The sequence below is a fragment of the Bubalus bubalis genome, chromosome 4 (assembly GCF_019923935.1).
Source record: "Bubalus bubalis isolate 160015118507 breed Murrah chromosome 4, NDDB_SH_1, whole genome shotgun sequence".
Taxonomy (NCBI): Eukaryota; Metazoa; Chordata; class Mammalia; order Artiodactyla; family Bovidae; genus Bubalus; species Bubalus bubalis.
This window is the reverse complement of record NC_059160.1, coordinates 146601307-146618476: the sequence shown is the minus strand read 5'-3', so window position 1 is coordinate 146618476 and position 17170 is coordinate 146601307. Positions and strand designations below refer to the sequence as shown.

At 52.5% G+C, this 17170-nt stretch overlaps 1 protein-coding gene across 1 annotated transcript in view; it reads right to left on the bottom strand.

Annotated features, from left to right (window-relative positions):
- Positions 1-15985, bottom strand: part of SLC29A3 (solute carrier family 29 member 3) — a 44952-nt gene extending 28967 nt beyond the window's left edge. Inside the window, exons 1-2 of the mRNA XM_006051141.3 lie at positions 15869-15985; positions 12432-12730 (exon numbers count right to left, since the gene is read on the bottom strand). Of these exons, the coding sequence (XP_006051203.2) occupies positions 12432-12730; position 15869 (300 nt within the window). The 5' untranslated portion in view covers positions 15870-15985. The remainder of the gene's footprint in view (positions 1-12431; positions 12731-15868) is intronic.
- Positions 15986-17170: the final 1185 nt, after the last annotated feature.

Genomic DNA, 17170 nt, shown 5'->3' with positions numbered 1-17170 from the left:
CAAACAACTGAAAAACCAGGGTGATTCTGGAATCCAGGGAGTGAGGGAGAGAGGGGGGACCAAGCTGGCTGAGGCCAGAGTTTGGATGTGAGGTTCTAAACCCTTGAGAAATCTGGTACCAGCACCCACTCACCAAGCCCCCACCATGCAGAGCTATTTCAAGTGTTCTTCATGTACTTAATCCCCCAACATTGCAGATAAGGACACTGAGGCTCAGAGAGGTCAGGTACTTGTCCAAAGCCACATAGCTCAGACCCAGTCCTTTGTCCCTTTACCTGGCCTCTCTATTTTGTCTTAAAGAAACCACTTCTGCAGCCTCCATGGAGAATTGATGGCAGGGGACACCCTGGGAGCCAGCGAGGCTGAGGCCGTGGAGGGAAGAACTGGAGGGATTAAGACGTTTCAGAGGTAGACTTGACAGGACTTGCTGAAAGGCTGACTGTGGGGGTAGAAGGACAGAGGAAGACAAAGGGTAACCCCTCAGTTTCAGGCTTGAGCAACTCGACTGGGCAGGGAAGGACGTCTGCTCCAGTGTATTCTGTGCAAAACTGACCCCATGGTGAGAGTCCAGCCCCTGAATGAGGGACCATGGCATCTAATCCTGCGAGGGTCTTCCACCCGTGCCCTCTCCCCATGAGTCCAGCACAGACAGGCCCTCTACAAACACTTATCCATCAACTCCTCACTCTGCTTGTCTTTCTGAGCCCAGTAGTGATTCAGAGGGGATTTAGTTCAAGTTCCTGCTTTCATGGAACTGATGTTCTGGTCAAGGAGACAGTCGGCAAACGCATAAGAAAATAAACAGACAATATGTCAGGCAGTGGTAAGTGTTATAAAGAGAAATCAAGTCAGTTAGGCACCTCTATAACAGATCTCAGAACACTTGTAGGGGGAGAACCACAGAGAGCGGCCAGTCCTGGGGTTGGCAAGAGATTGGCCTGGGGTCAAATCTGTCCAGCTTCCTTTTATGGGAAATACTGAAAAAGTCATGCTTGTTTGTTTATGGATTATCCACAGTGGCTTTCACTCTACAAGGGCAGAGCCAAGTAGCTGCCACAGAGATCCCGTGGCCCAAAAAGCCTAAAACATTTACCATCTAGCCCTTCGCAAAAAAAGTTTGCCAGCCTCAATCTAGTTTCTTAAGGAAACAAGAGCCCTAAGTCACTCAGCAAATTCGAAAAAGAGTCAGAAACAACCCAGCCTTCCCGAACCCCAGGTCCTTCCACCAGGCAGGGTGAGCAAAGTAAATGGCAACATCACTTCTGCCAACCTTCCACTCTGCTCCCCGCCCCCCCTTCACCTTCACCTGGTCCCTGACCAGGGGCAAGCAGGCCTTGGATCTTCACCCTTTATGTGCTACCTACACACCCTCATTCCAAAATTCCTGCCTGGAAGATCCCATGGACGGAGGAGCCTGGCAGGCTACAGTCCATGGGGTGGCAAGAGTGGGACATGACTTTGTGACTAATCCACCACCACCAAACACCCTCAGGCTAGAACCTTAGTCAGCAGGGAAATGGCTCAGAAACAGACAGGACAAAAAGTCAGAGAAACTGGAAGCCTACAAGTCCATGCACAACGTCCACGGGCTGAGAGCTGATTCGCGGCTTGGCCCCTGATGTTGCTTGGCCAGCCTGTCCTTCCTCTTCTGCTGCCTGACCATGTGGCCAGGGCGAGGAGGAAGAGGCCTTCCCAGGAAACTCCCCACCTACCCTCAGTTTCTGCAGCTGTCAGAGGGCTGACGTGCATCGGCCCCCAGGGCTGACCACTGAGGGCAGGGACCAGGCCCTGTGGCATGTCTGTAACGTGGAGGTGGTATGGCAGTGCTCTAGACTCTCTGTAGAAGGAAACCCAGGAGAACCACCAGGACGAGGGAGTCCTGAGCAGCCTAGGCTGCAATTCCTCACCCAACATGACCTCTCCTCTACAGGGAGGCTGTTTCTCTTTTTGAGGTCCATGTGGGCAGAATCCTTAGGCTGCTACACACCTCAGATGTGTGTACACACAAGTGCACGCACAGACAGGACTCCCAAGAGGACCACCCCCCAGTCCTTGCCACCACCACATGCCCCTCCCAGATGATGGCCCTGTAACAAAGGCGCCCACAAAGACTACAGTCTGTTTCTGCTCTCTGGATCCTCGGGATGATCAATCACATTAAGGAGACTCAAAGCCCTTGAATTTGTCAAGGAAATCGCCTCTAGATTCTAAGGACAAGAGAGGGAAGGAATAAAACCGAAGGCAGAGGGGGAGCGATCAATAGCTTGGGAGGGCCAGGATGCAGGGTGCCGGTGTAGAGAGGGGCCCTGAGCACACAGGGAGAAGACAAAAAGAGAAGTCGAGGCCATCGAAGGCACGACTGACGGCATCTCAGGCTGGCTTTTTCTCTCCCTCTGCAGGACACAGCAAGAGCTAAAAACAGGAGAAAAAGCCATCACAGGGTATTTACTGGGAACGGCATGCTGGCTGGGTCTGCAGTTAGAATCAGAGGGTGGACAAGGGAATAAAAAAAAATGACTCACTTTGGTTCTAATTTTAAAAAATGGTTTAGAGCAGCCATCCATGTTTGCCCAGGCTGTTGGACAGTGCGGGGGGAGGGACCTGCCCTCTGCCTGGCAACCACTCGCCCATGCCCTGTGCAGGAAGCCTGGAGCCCCCTCCCATTCTGCCTGACCCCTAGACTGCCCCCACTGTCTCCTTTTCTGGGATGACAGGGCTCAGGCAAAATCCTGCCTTAATATGCTTTCAAAGGGTGAGGAAGGGTACTTCACTCACTTGGCATCATTCTTCAGCATTCTGCTATTAAAAAATAGACTCCCAAATGGAATTGGGGCATCTTTTCCAATCAAAGAGATGTGAGTTGCACTAGGAGTGGACTGCAGGAGGGCCACGATCTATCTACATCCAGAAAGGCGTAAGCTTCTCAAGGAACAGCATGTGGCACAGAGGAGACCTGGATGCACTCCCCTGCCAGCTGGCTATGTCAGGAGCACCTGGCCCGCTGGGAGAAGCAGCCAGCAGGGCGGAGCCTGAGAATCTGAGTGTCTGCTGAAGTGCCCCAGGAAATCTAAGGCAGCCACAGGTACCCCTGGGTTATAGTCCCTACCCTTGTCTTCACAGCCCTATGGCATCAGCATGTCATTTACCGCTTCACTTTCCGTCCCTCTGGGCAAAATGCATCCTTATGGCTGACTGTGAGGTCACAGGCAAACAGGTGAAGGCTTTTCAAATAACGGGTTGCAACCCACTAATGGATATGAAATCCACTTAACAGGTCAGGACCAAAATTTTATTTCATTTTCTCTTTGGCTGCCTTCTCTCCTGTTCCTGAGGATGAGTCATCTGTGGGCTTGCCTGGGACCCCTCCACTGCGCTCTGAGCCCAGGCCTTGTCTGCTTGTGGACCTCACTCAGCTCTGCTTCCTCACTTTCCTCAGCACCCATGGTCCCCTCTCCACTGGCCCACTCACACAAGAATACAAACTGCCTGCCATTTCCCCTGTATTAAAAACAAAACAAACCCAGAAAAATCCATACCCTCCTGACCACACGTCCCCCTGTAACTCCCGCTCCAAACCTCCAGAAGGAGACAGTTACAGAGCAGAACAGCCAGAGGTGCTTCCCAGGTGTGCAGTCTCCCCAGCTCCCCCCACCCCCTCCCTCACAGCCCAGGTCCAGCTTCTGCGCCTCCCCCACGACACTGCTCCCCCGGCCCATCATGTGCTTGTACCAAAGGTTAAATCCCAAAGCACACTCTCCATCTTCAGCCTGGGTGGCTCATAAGCCATTTATAAAATCAGCCCTATGATCACTTGCTCCTCTTTGAAAACTGCAATCAGAGATTTTCTTTTAAAAGTGTAGACGATGCTTCATGAAACGCTGTTTCCATTACAGACACGTAGGTTCTGCCAGGTGAAATGTGCACCGGGGTCAAAAGCAGTCTGAAAACATCTGGAAACGAGGCAGGAGGTGGATGGGCGCCCCCCCCCCCCCACCCCCGCCCCGGGTAAAGTGATAGGGGATTCATTCCCTGAGGACTGAAACACCAAGACAGGGCAGGACAATCAAGGGAGGAGGCTGGGCCCTACCCAGACCACGTATTTCTTATTCTTGAAGTCAGGGTACCTTCCTGACCACACAGGCACAGAAAGGCTCCTTGGAGGTCTAAAGGGGAGTGATATCTACTGATGCTAAGCTACCCACAACTTTTTCGATAGAGTCCATCTTGGCTAAGAGCTGAGGGCACACACATGTGATGATCCTGAGATATACCAAATATGGACTGAAAGTGAAAGTGAAGTCGCTCAGTTGTGTCTGATTTTTTGCAACTCTTTGCATGGACAGTAGCCTGCACCAGGCTCCTCCATCCACGGGATTTTCTAGGCAAGAGTACTGGAGTGAGTTGCCATTTCCTTCTCCAGGGAATCTTCCAAACCTAGGGATCGAACCCAGGTCTCTCGCATTGTAGACAGGCGCTTTGCTGTCTGAGCCACCAGAGAAGCCCAAAGATGGACTGTGAACCAGGCAAACCAAAATGATTGGCCAAAGGAAACCCAGAAGAAATGCCCCACAAAATTCAAACTGCCACCAGGGTGCGACTCTGGGACTCTCTCTCTCTCTCTCTGAGTCTGCCCATGTGTCTATCCACATGTACTGTGTACTCTTTCTTCCTCTAATAAACACTTCACTTCCTTCACTACTTTCCAACTTTGTGGAAATTCTTTTCTGCAAAGCGGAAGGGCCCGGGCCCTTGTCACTGACCACTGGTCTAGTGGCTAGGATCTGGTGTTCTCACTGCCATGACCCAGCCTCAATCTCTACCTGGGAACCCAAGCCCTGCTTCAAGCCACTGTAGGCCGAGGCGACCCGAGCTCAGAAAGGCAGCTTTGGGGCACAGGAAATAAGGGCATGGACAACGCAGGTTCAGAGGTCTGGCTTGAGTGACACTTGTCACTGACTTTGTGCTTGGGAACAAATTACTTGTATTTTTCGAGCCTTGGTTTCCTTCTCTGTAAAATGGGCATAATAATACCCTGAGGGCTATAAGGACCAAGAGAGATAAAGAAAAGAAAACCTCTGGCACACAGTAGGTTGTTTAAGAAATCTCATGGAATTAGTAAACAAACCAGGGCTCTTAGTGCAGTGGCTGGCACAGGGCGAGAGTTTGGTAAAGGTGGTGAATATTATAAGGATTCGGCCCAGTCCGCACACTGCAGATGCCTCACAGGAGATGCTCAGTAAATACCAGACTTCCCTCCCAGCAATAATATCCTGAGCACTCTGTACATACTGCAGGTGGGTCTGCGTGCCAAAGACCCAGAAGCCACGGAGCCTGACCCCAAGCCACACGGTAAGGGAGGGCACTACTAAAACTGGAGCTGAATAAACTCCTGTCACCCCCCTGGGCTCCTCCCAACTCCCCTGCAGTCCCATGGGACAGACAGACCCAGCTTCCTCCCAGGTACTGAGCACTTACAGAATAAATGACCCACGGCTCTGAAACTCCAGGAGCAGGTCACAGCCCACTGGTGGGTCCTCACAGAGGCAGCAGCGCAGGAGAGGGGAGACCAGGACCACCTCCACTTCCCTGTCCCCCATTCTCATGGCTCCCCTGCTCTTGCCCGTGTCACCCCAGGTGCTAGGACATCTACCCTGGGGCCCAGTCGGCCCTACTGCTCCTCTTCCAGGAGGCTGGCAACTGAGGAGTAAGAGAAGGGTGGCAATGAGCCCCCCAGCTCACACTAAGCGTGTGATCAGAGGAAGGGCTGAAGTCTCTTCCCCAAACTGTCAGGCCCTGGGGGAACAGCACAGGCACACTGAGGAATTAATCAAGCCCAAAGTGTTTAGGTCCAAGGAATACCAGAGCCCGCGTTCAGTGAAACTGAGCAGGACCCTGTAGGGCTTCTGGGCATGGGAGCCTTTCTGTCCCTTTTTCTTGTAGGGAACAGACTCCAGCCTCCAAAGGGCAGATTCCTCCAAAGGGCTAATCTGGGAAGGTATACAGAGATAAGGGAAAGGCAGCTAAGAAAAAATAGTGCAGCCTTGGGGCTGGGTTCTGGTTCCACCTCATGGGATACACAATATCTCTGAGATCTTTACAGAATCAAAACCCCCAACAAACGGAATTAGCATTCTTCACTGCAGAGAAGACAGAAGACCGGAGGCAGATTGAAGGCCTGCAGGCCCCGCACACACACACTCCTTTTATCAGCAACCCCACCCTTGAATTATTGCTATAACTCCTCACCAAATCCTCCCATGTAGGGACACATAGTTTTTTGGGGCAGGAGCCTGCTGCATCTCCCTTTGCCTGGCAAAGCAATAAAGCTATTCTCTACTTCACCCAGCACTCTGTCTCCAAGATTTGATTCAGCACTGGTGCATAGAAGCTGAGCTTTCAGCACCACCATTTCTGTTTGGAAGGGTCCCAGTGAGGACCCCACTCTCTCTGAAGAAGCCCAGGCCAAGGAAAGCCATTCCTTGGACTTCCAGCAGGGAGCCTACTTTCATCCTCCCCTCCACTGCCAGCTTTGACAACCTGCACCGTAGGAAGCCCTTCCAGAGGGCTCACTTACATCTCTCATGAGGTCGCCTAAGCCTGTTTGATGGATGCTCTGGTAGAGGCTGCTCCTTACCCCCACCTAGTAACCCTTCTCTTAGATCATGTGGCTGCACATTTAGCCTCACCCAGAGAGCTTTACCGGAGAAGGCAATGGCATGCCACTCCAGTACTCCTGCCTGGAAAATCCCATGGACGGAGAAGCCTGGAAGGCTGCAGTCCGTGGGGTCACTGAGGGTTGGACATGACTGAGTGACTTCACTTTCACTTTTCACTTTCATGCATTGGAGAAGGAAATGGCAACCCACTCCAGTGTTCTTGCCTGGAGAATCCCAGGGACGGGGGAGCCTGGTGGGCTGCTGTTTATGGGGTCACACAGAGTTGGACACGACTGAAGTGACTTAGCAGCAGCAGCAGAGAGCTTTACAATACTTGTGTCCAGGCCCCTCCTTCAATGTTGCCAGAATCGGGTGGGTGGGGCAGGCGGGTAGGTTTCGCAGCTCACTGGGTGATTCTAGTGTGTAGCCAGAACCGAGGACTCCAGGGGAGATGGAGAGTCCAGAGAATGTTGCTTACCAGCACAGGTTCTTGCTAAACTCCAGACTGGTCCATAGCCCACTTCTGTCACTTGGGAGTCAGTGACCTTGGGTCACTAGCTCCAAATCTGTGAGCCTCAGCTTCTCCATCTGAAAACTGGGCACAGCACCTAACTCACCAGGTCATCCTGCAGACGAAATATTAGTAAGATGGTGGGTCCACTGGTGGTGGGCACAGGCTGCGTGGTGGGGACTCTGTAAAACCAACAACTCATAACCAAGGCATCTGATAATCTGTCCTTCTCTAAACTAGTTCATCCTGGTTGCTTTGAACCCTCCTCCTTGGACTGGGATGTCTGCTCTTAGTTGTAAGAATAGCTCCCCAGTCATGCTATCCTGCTCCTTTGGGTGGGGCTGAAGGGTTGGGTGAGGACAAAGCTACCATAAATGAGAAGATGCTCAAGATCCCCACCTGCTAAATCAGATCAACCTGGGTCCCTTCCCTAGGCAGGAACCCCACTTCATGTCTCTGCCCACCACCTGAAACATCAGAACTCCTTTGGTGGTGACCACTGTGACCCCCAGACCTTCTGCTCCCTTGCAAAGCCCTCTTTTGGATTGGGGTCATGAGGCTTTCCTCCCCAGTCATATAATAAGTAATGCAACAAATATTTATCACGTGCAACTCTTTGCTGGGAACACAGGGACATATAGTAAGAGGCCTGTATTCACAGCGAATGGTCTTCACGTGAAAAGGGTGCTGTCACCATGGATGACAACAGTTCCCACCTCACAGGGGGCAGGGGTTAAACGAGTTAATGCAAAGTGCTGAGAGCATGGCTCCCCAGAATAAGTGGTCGAGACCAAGGGCTGTGGGGTGAGGGCCTGATGGATGCTGGGGACGCAGATGAGGAGCCCATAGCTCAGACGGCTGGCAGCAGGGGAGGTTCCCAAGAGTCAGAGATGCACCTGCCTCCTGCCCCACTCCTTAGGACTGGGCCACTGGGGCCCCCTCTGGTCAGCGGATAGATGGGACAGCTGTAGATCGCCAGGCCTGGGTTCTGGCCCTGCTGACACCAACTCAGACTGTGGGTCCCACCCATGACTTGGCCATGTCCACAGCCCCCTCAGAAAGGAGCCCTGGGTGTGTGTGTGAGAGGCCATGGAAGCCTCATGACAGAGAATGACCAGGAGAAAATGTCACCACTGTCCTCTCTGGGTCAGAAAGGGGGTGTGTGGCCGACAGACGGTCCCTGGCCAAGCAGCAGTCCTACAGGCTTGCAGGAAAGGCCGAGGGGAGGGCAAGGAGGCCCCACAGGATAAGGGATGGTTTAAAAACCCCAGAGCCAAAGGAGGACTGGGGCCGGGGTGGAGGAAGTGGGGGGTTGGGGAGGGATCAGCGGACACCTTCGAAGCTGGGTCCAGAATGCAGGAGTAGAGCTAAGGCCCCTGGGCTTCCTGGGTAGAAAGGAGACCAGACCAGGGTCAGGCTCTCCCTAGGAAGAAAGACAGGGTTTGGCCAAATCCAGGTGTGGGTTGGCCCCTGTCTCCACAACAGTCCCCTTTGCACCACCCTCTGAACAGGACAAATGTTGCAGTCATCTATCCTCCTAAGTTCTCCATAAAACTGTTTACAGCCCTTCGAGCTGTCTGATTAGGGGCAGGCTATTGAACCTCTTTGAGCCTTTAGCCTTTTTGTCTGGAAAAAAAAGAAAAAAACAGGGTTAACAAGAGACACTGTGTTTAACACCCTTGCCAGCATGGTGGGCCTATAGTCGGGCTCAGAATATGGCAGTCGTCGTGGTTCCCCCTGCATCAGATTTTCCTGTCAATTCTTCCTTGTTTATGCTGTAATTTTTTTTGGCTCTGGGCCCACAGTCTTGTGGTGAGTTTATTCAAAGTTCTTATTCCAGACAATGGAGACAAGGGGGCAGGTGAGCAGAAAGCTTTCTAAACCATCCCGAGGCTGCTCCAGGCAGAAGGAAATGAGCCTGAGAAGGGAGGTGACCTTGAAAGTACATAATTTGGGCGGTAGGGGCGGGGGGTGGGGTGGGATGGGGAAGCAGTCTGTGCAAAATTCCTATAGAGTCAAACTCCCCACCCAAAGGTATCCATCCCTGGGAAATACAAAGGAAAGTACAGAGAAAACACAACAGCCAGACCCACAGCTAATTGAGTTGCAGGTGGCGGCTAGAGACAGACCCGTCGGACTCTTCCGGCTCCCTCCCCCAGAGTAGCCCTCAGGTGACAGCACAGACCAACCAGCTCTCACAGGGAAATCAGGAAGAGAGGGGAAAGAACTGGGAGGTGGGTGGCAGAAATGAGGAATTAGGCAAAGAAAAATGGTCCACAAAATGCAGAAACACCCCAGCATGCTTGCTTCCCAAACCCGGCCCATGAATCGAAGGGTGACAGGTCTCTCATCTCTGATGCCAAGAGCCAGGAGCTCCGGGCAACCGCAGGTACTACATCTGCACCTGCCAGCACTTGGAAAGAGGCAATAAAGCATAGTAGCAGGGCCTGGAATGCTAAGTGCCTGCAGCTGGGAAAGGACTGCCTTGCAGCCAGAGCGGCTCACGGCACACGGCCACCGGGTAAGGGCAGGCTCCCAGAGACGGGACTGCACGTCCTCCCCACCCGGGGCAGCAGGCAGAGGGGGAGGCAGGACAGGTGCACACGGAACCAGCCCTGGGGGCTGCCCGAGGTCGGGTGCTGGCCCAGGCAGACGGGGATCTCCTGGATGAAGCCCAAGAGGGCTGGCTGATTTACCGAGGCTGGCAGAAAGCTGGGACGCTTGAGTCACTGGTAAATAAAAGTGGATCATAAAGCACCCTGGCTAAGCCAGCCGTCTGGAAATACACCAGGGCCACATGCAGCTCAGAGTGTGGGCCCCATCGCTCGAATGATAATAATAATAATGTTTATACGGCACTCACAGCAGTGGTACCAGACTCTGTTCTAAGTGCTGTGTGTCCATGTTAATTTACTTAATCCTCATAACAACCCTAAGAAGCTGGTGGCGGTATAATTCTCCTGTTACATACTGCAAGATGAGCACTGAGAGGCCAGGGAGCTAAGAGCAGAGGTAGGGTTTGAACCCACACAGTCTGTTTCTAGAGGCCCTGCCCTAGCTCCACGGTGCCTGCCAGTCACCGGGGTGGCATGTTAGCAACTCCTGACTCAGCCAGCCCGGGGGCTTGAGACTGCATCACTAACATGCTCCCAGTGAAGCCTGGTTCCAAGGCCACACCTAGAGTAGGACGCTCTAAATTACTACACTACATTCCTGTGACAGCCCTTCAGCGCTGAAATGAGTTTATACTGGCTGCTCTGGTCCCTAGAGGCATCTATGAATTCCTCAGTTAACAGAGAGGCACTCGCAGGGTGTCAGAATCTAGGGGCTGGGGCTGGAGGAGGAGACGTGAAGTCTTAAGATTCCCATGTCCACTTCATCTCTGCCTGATTCAATCAGAACGTCAGGGGAGGAGCCCAGATTGGAATTTTTGAAAAAGCTCCCTGGGTGACCATGTAACTGGAAGAGCCCTTCCAGTCAGACATGAGGGAAGCCTCAGTTAACGTTAGACTCATCGAAAGTTCCACAGGGTTAGGTCAGGGATCTCAAAGGTATTTTCAGAAGAGGGTTGGTGAGCCAACTCCCAGGCCAGTTGAGGGGTATGGCTGGGTCAGCTAGGGTATCCTGTTCCTGTTCCCTGGGGCAGCCCTAGGGGTGACAGGTGGCAGCTGGCAACCCCGAGTCTGGCTTGCCTTCAGAGACACCCTGCTTCCCCATCCACGAGCTTTCAAGAGAGAACAGACACTGCTCTGGATCAGTTGTGGAAACTGAGGCTTTTTCAACTATACTTCAATAAAATAAAATTTAAAAAGAATTCTCAAATGCTCTGGCTATTTCCCAAGTAAGGTTACTGACAATTTTTATACTAAACCAAAGTATAATAAAACATTAATTTATGAGAAAAAAAAAAACCCTATCCTTGACGGCTCCTCTTAGTAATTTGCCATCCACTGACCTCTCACTTTGCTCGCTGGCCATAAATCCCCTTGTCCTTGCAGTCGGTGAGCCCAGTCTCTCTCCCTTACTGCAACAGTCTTGAGTAAAGGCTTCCTTACCGCTTTAACAAGTGGCAGAATTATTTTTTCTTTAACACTCTCCCTGCTTGAGGGAAAAGTCACCCCACAAAGTGAGCAGCCCTGGGTGGCAAGGGTAGACCTGATGCCACTGCCAACCAAACAGAGACTCCTCACCTTGACATTCAAGTACCGAGCAATGACTTCAAGGCCAAGGCTATAAAATCAAGCCTTATTTGTCTCTTATGTGTGCGGGTGCCCCACATTCAGGAAAAGTAGATGGGTCACTGTTCCTCATAGACATCTGAACTTTCCTCCCATCCTACCATAGCTCAGACTTTGCCTTCCACCTGGAATGTCTCCTCCCCATTCTTCTAAGTTGCAGAGATCTCTCCCTTTATGACAAGACTACTTATCCCCATTCTTCGATTCCCCTGTTTTCCACAACTACACAAACTCTCATCTGAGCTGGGTACATGGTTCTCTGGGATAAAGACCATGCTTAAAGACTTTATTTCCCAGCCTCCTTTGAGGTGCATGTGGTCACATGACTGCATTACAGCCAATACAATATGAGCAGAAACCATGTGCTTAATTCCCAGAGTGCTTATGTTCTTATGCCTCTCCTCCTCTTCCTATGTGATGTAATGGCAAGAACTCCTACAGCCATCTTGGACTATGAAGTGATCTTGAACATGGAAGCTACAGATGGTGGAGCAGCTAGGTTCCTGACAACATGGAATATCATGCCAGCATTGGGCTGGCCCCTCCAGACTTGCACATGAGAGAAAAATGCCCTTCCTTCCATCTTGTAGTAGCCACTGCTCTTCTGGAATTTTCTGCAACTCATAGCTGAACTTGATGCTATTAGAGTCACCCTTTCAAACCCATGGAGGCATAGACTCAGGATTTTGGGGTTAATCACTATACCACATTACACAGACTCATCATTTGCATCTCCTCCCCAAGTTAAATACTAAGCAGTGTGAAGGCTGGGACTGTGTCTTATCCAATTCCATATTACCCTGCCACGTGAAACAAAAGGCCTCATATGTAACACAGAACATGTCTTAGGGCTGAAATGAATTCCATCTACGTACAACACTCCACACAGCCTCCCAACTTGCATCCATACTCGCAACATGCGACAAGCCTTCCTGGAAGGGTGCACCCAAGTGAATTCACCCTTTGTCCCTTCCAGGAAGATTGTTCCCCACCGACTCCCAACCCCCTGGGAGAAGCTCGCCTTACCAGGATGTCCGAGTCCTTAGGCTCCTCCCCAGTGGCTGGGCTGGAGCAGTTGCTGAGTTTGAATATCCAGTACTCCTGGGCCGTGACAAAGAAGTTCCATGGCAGCAGGCCGCCAATGCCCAAGCTGAAGAAGATGATGTAGGTCCCATTGTAGCGGTCCTCAGGCCTCTGCAAGCTGGGTGGTGGGCGGTCCAGCAGCTTCTCAAGCAGTGCTTCTTGGTCAGCTCGGAGGGAGCTGCTTGCAGTTCTGTAGGTGGAATTGGAGGTATGACAAAAGTCGTCTTCTGAGATGATGGCCACTGTTGGGGTGTAGAGACAGGGCAGGTGATCAGAAGCTGAGGCCAGGTACAGCTGGAGACTCACCCATCTTACAGAGCTGATTCTGCCCCTACCTGGGGATCTGTGGAGTCACCAAAGTGTGATTAGAGAGCTTCAGGTTTAATTATTAGGGGCAAAGACAAGATATCATTATTGTAAGTGACCTCAGGATGCCCCCAAACTATACAGAGGCCACATGGTAGCAGGTTGGTTGGGAGTAAGGCAATGCGGCATAGTTCAGCCTGTAGCAGTCAGTCCAGAAGGGCAAACCTGGTCTCAAGGCATTCAAATTTCTAAGCAGCCATAACAAAAAGAATTAGACCCCTCGATGAGCCAAGAATGCTCTCTAAACTCTTTTCAACTTTATGGGAGAAAATTAAGGAGGAGGAAAGTGTGTAGAATATGGTACTATCTGTACATAAGAAGCACAGATCGGGTAGGCGGGGAGGGGAAGATGTAAGTATACCCTCTGGAAGGATACACAAGAAATTTCAAACAGTGGTTGCCTCTGAGGAGCAAGGCTGGGGACTTCACTGCATGTTCTTTTGTGCCTCTTGAATTTTGAACTTTGTGAGTGTATTATCTGTTCAAAACTAAAAATTATAAATAAAAATAAAGGCATTCAAATAACATTAAAAAAATAAACCTTATAGTGTCTAGAGCTGCCCCCAGAAGCTGGTTTGAAACATCTAATAGGCCACTCCCTCATGTCATTGTGGGAAAACTGAGGTCCGAAGAACAGGTCACAGACCAGGCAAAGGGCCAAGCCTGGGTTTGCAGCTCCTGCCTGGGCCCCCACCTCTGTTCATTACATCCCACCACAAAAGAGCAACTCCCCATCTGCAGCAGCAGCTAAAACAAACTAAAGATTCTGGGTTGCCAGTAACAATCGTGTACATGGCCTCGGGCAAGTCACCAAGTTCTGAGCCTCACTTTCCCCATCTGCAAACCCGGGGAAGCCTTTTTACAATGGTTATTGTAAATTGCAACTGGCTGGCAATGCTGATAAATGTCAGCATCTTCCCTGCCATCCTGGGCTTGTCAGCTGGCTGGCTGGCTGTGGAGTTTGGCTGCAAGGTAGCATGCCTACTTCTATGCTCTATATAGCACCTAGGCTGTGGCAGCAGCTTGATAAATGGGAAATATTTCCATAAAACTGAGGATGGGACACTCTGTAGTCCCTTCTGCAATAAATAAATCAGTGCATCTAGGCTCACATAGGAGGCTGAGCCTTAACTCAGCATTAAGCCAGACCAGGAGAAATGCAAACACTCTGTCACAGAGGTACAGTATAGGGCCTTATCTGCTATTTCAGGAGAGCCTCAAAATATTTCTCAGAATTAGGCAGGATAGGAATTATCACTTCCTTTTGATCAGATGCAAAGAACGAGGATGTAAAGTTACTTGATTTGTCCCGCATTCAAATAGTGAGAATTCCCAATAGTTAAACCCAGCACTGGGGCATGTCCAGGTCTGTACCTGGCCCTTGAGGCTGACAACAGCCCAATATGGTAGGTGCTACTCTAAGACCCATTTCACAGGTGAAGAGTGAGGCTCAGAGAGGTTGAGTAATTTGCCCAAAGTCATGCAGCTAACAAATGGGAAAAGTGAGGTTACTCAGCCAGTCAGTCTGAGGGCCATGTGGATCCCTGGCCTCCCTGGGAGGAGGGTGGTTGGCAATGTGCATCCTTGTCTACTGGCTCCAAGTACAGACCTTCTGGAAGAATTCCTGGTCAGTGAGCGTGAACAGAGGCTAAGGCAGCACTGCAGGGCACCCTTATCAATATCTGCTGAACGAACAGATTCTGAACAGCCAGGGTATGTGCCCCTACTGGGGCAGCATGTACCCTGCAGCAGGCAGGCAGGAGGCAGCCGGAAGCCCAGCGCATCTGTGTCAGCAAGCCTATTTTAAACTCCCCTGGTTGAGCAGAGCCTTTTCCCAGCTTGGATTCACAGGAAGCTCAGCACTAACAAACTAACCAGTGTGGCCATGCACGCACATGTGTACACACACACATACAGTTTCTATATTAGTGTTTAAAAATGTAAAAATTATGACCCATGTAAGACAACAGACAATGGGCAAGTGGTTCTTTCCAGATGCTCCAACTCCAGGGCTAGCTGCCGGGGTTAAAGTTCAGTCACTCAGGCCACACTTGGCTGGAGTCCATTCTCAGCTCCAGGGGCCTATTTGTCCAGGACCATTCGGCCTTGACCAAGCTCCTGAAAGAGCCAAGAATTTTCTCTCACTCAGGTCACAGGCTGGGGCACTGGAGTGAGCAAAGTCTTATTACTCTTTATGAAAGCTAGCTGCTGGCTTTGGATTAAAAAAGAAGGCAAGGAAGAGTCCTGCCATCCTCGGGGCGGGGCTGGCGATGCCCTGGGGTGTGTTCCTCAGTCACCTGTAGGAATCGGCAAGGCTCAGCCCTACTCCTGTCCTGGTTGACTTGGGGCAAGGGGTAGACCCTGCTCAACGCAGTAGAGACTCGTGGGGCCTGGGGCCACCGCAGACCATCTTCCAGGTCTGGGCGCTGGTTCCCAGGAAGTTTTGGACTGACTCTTAAGTCAATCTCGCCTTTGTGCCTCGATTTCCTCACCTGTGAAATGGGGGCAAGGGGCTGGGGAGGCTACCCTATGGGAAAGCACTGTGGGAAGCACAAGGCGCCACGGCAGAATTTGCCTTGGGGTCGGGGACACCCCCAGACTCAGGCGCCCCAATTTGGGCTCTCAGCCACCTTCTGGATACTTTGGGCTAACTTGTCCATACCCAGGCCCCCCACATCCAAACGGTGAGGTCCGATCTCAGGAAATTCATGAGGGGGCGGGAAGAGAATCTGGAGAAGAACGCAGTTTCAGGAGGAGGGAACGTTGAGAGGAAAGTGAGAGGAGAGAGCAAGGGAGAAAGAGAATGGACGCCGGGGAGGGGGGTGGTCACAGCGAGAGGCGTCGCGCCTAGCCGGAGACGGGGCCGGGTTCTGAGGCTCCAGTGGAGCACCCCCAGGAGGGCCACGGGGTTGGGGAGGGGGGAGGCCGCCCCCAGCGAGAGCCCGGGGAGCGACCAGGAGCCTGAAGAGCTGGGCGCGGGCCAGGCCCGCGCCCGACCGCCGGCCCGCACTTACTGTCGCCGTCGCTCGCCGCCACCGCCGCTGCCTCCCCGGCTGCCGCGGCCACTGCGACTCCGGGCTCGGCCGGCCCTGAGGCCGGGCTCCGCCTCCAGGCCCCGCCCCCTGCCCCACCCCCGCCGGCGCTTCCGGGTTTGCAAACGGGTCTCCTTTCGCGGGCGGCAGGCTATGGACACGCGCCCATTTCACAGGTGGAGGGAGTGAGGCGCCGGCCGCCAGGTGCACCTCCCAGGCTAGCGCGCGAGTGCGCAGTGAGTCGGCTCCCGGTGCTGCCGCCGCTGCTTCCCCACCGTGGAGCCCGACCACCCCGTCAGCTCCCAGAGCCCTGCTCCCAAGGACCCGGAAGGGCTCTCCACCCGCTCCCCGCAGGCAGCTGCGGAGTCTCACCTGCACCTCCCTGATCCCCTACTGCTCCCCGCACCCGCGGGGATCCTCCCGGGTGCCAGCACCTTCCAGAGGCTCACTAGCTGAGGCAGAGGAGTAGCTGGGCGGGCATTACACAGTCCTCGGGATCACTCCGACCCCATCAGGCCCTCTCACCGGCCGCCAGAACTTCCTGTCTAAATTACCGCCCAAGGCAGTCACCTTCTCTCTGCTTTGACCTGACGTCCACGCTCATTATTGTCACGTGCCCGGAGGGGCCGGAGTTGCCCTGTGCCCCTCTCACGGACTTGAGAAAGTTGGCCTTGTGGGAAGCCCCGACGGAAGTGTGATGTAACGCTAGGTCTGTCTGATTCTAAAGCTGTTGCGAGTCCCTGACCCCACAGCGGTGGGTCAGCGCTGGGTGCTCTCAGGGCCACGGGGAGGTGGCAGCCTTGTTTCATGGTGAGGCTCGCAGAACACTGTGTGTCCTTCATTAAGCAGACCTACCATGTGCCAGGCCCTGCAGTGGGGCCTGTGGTGTGTTAGGATCAGAAATATATTTGATCTAGTCCCTGGTTCCTGATAGACTGTTTCTAAAACCCATAGAATTTCCTGAGTGTTGGGGGTGATAGGAGGGTTTTTTGTTATTCAAGTCCGTTTAAGCCACACCTGAATTTATGCTAATGAGGTGGGTTTGGTGGGTCCCACATAGCTTCTGACTGAGGGCTGGTGGAACCCACCCTGGGGATTAGAAGGCTGGAACTTTCAGCTCCATGCCCTGCCTCCAGGGAGGGGAGAGGAGCTGGTGATGACCTAACCACCCATGACAAATGAGTTAATTAACCATGCCTACATAATGAACCTCTATAAAACCCCTAAATAATGGGGTTCAGAGAGCTTCTGGGTTGGCAAACACATCCACCTTCAGGGAGGGCG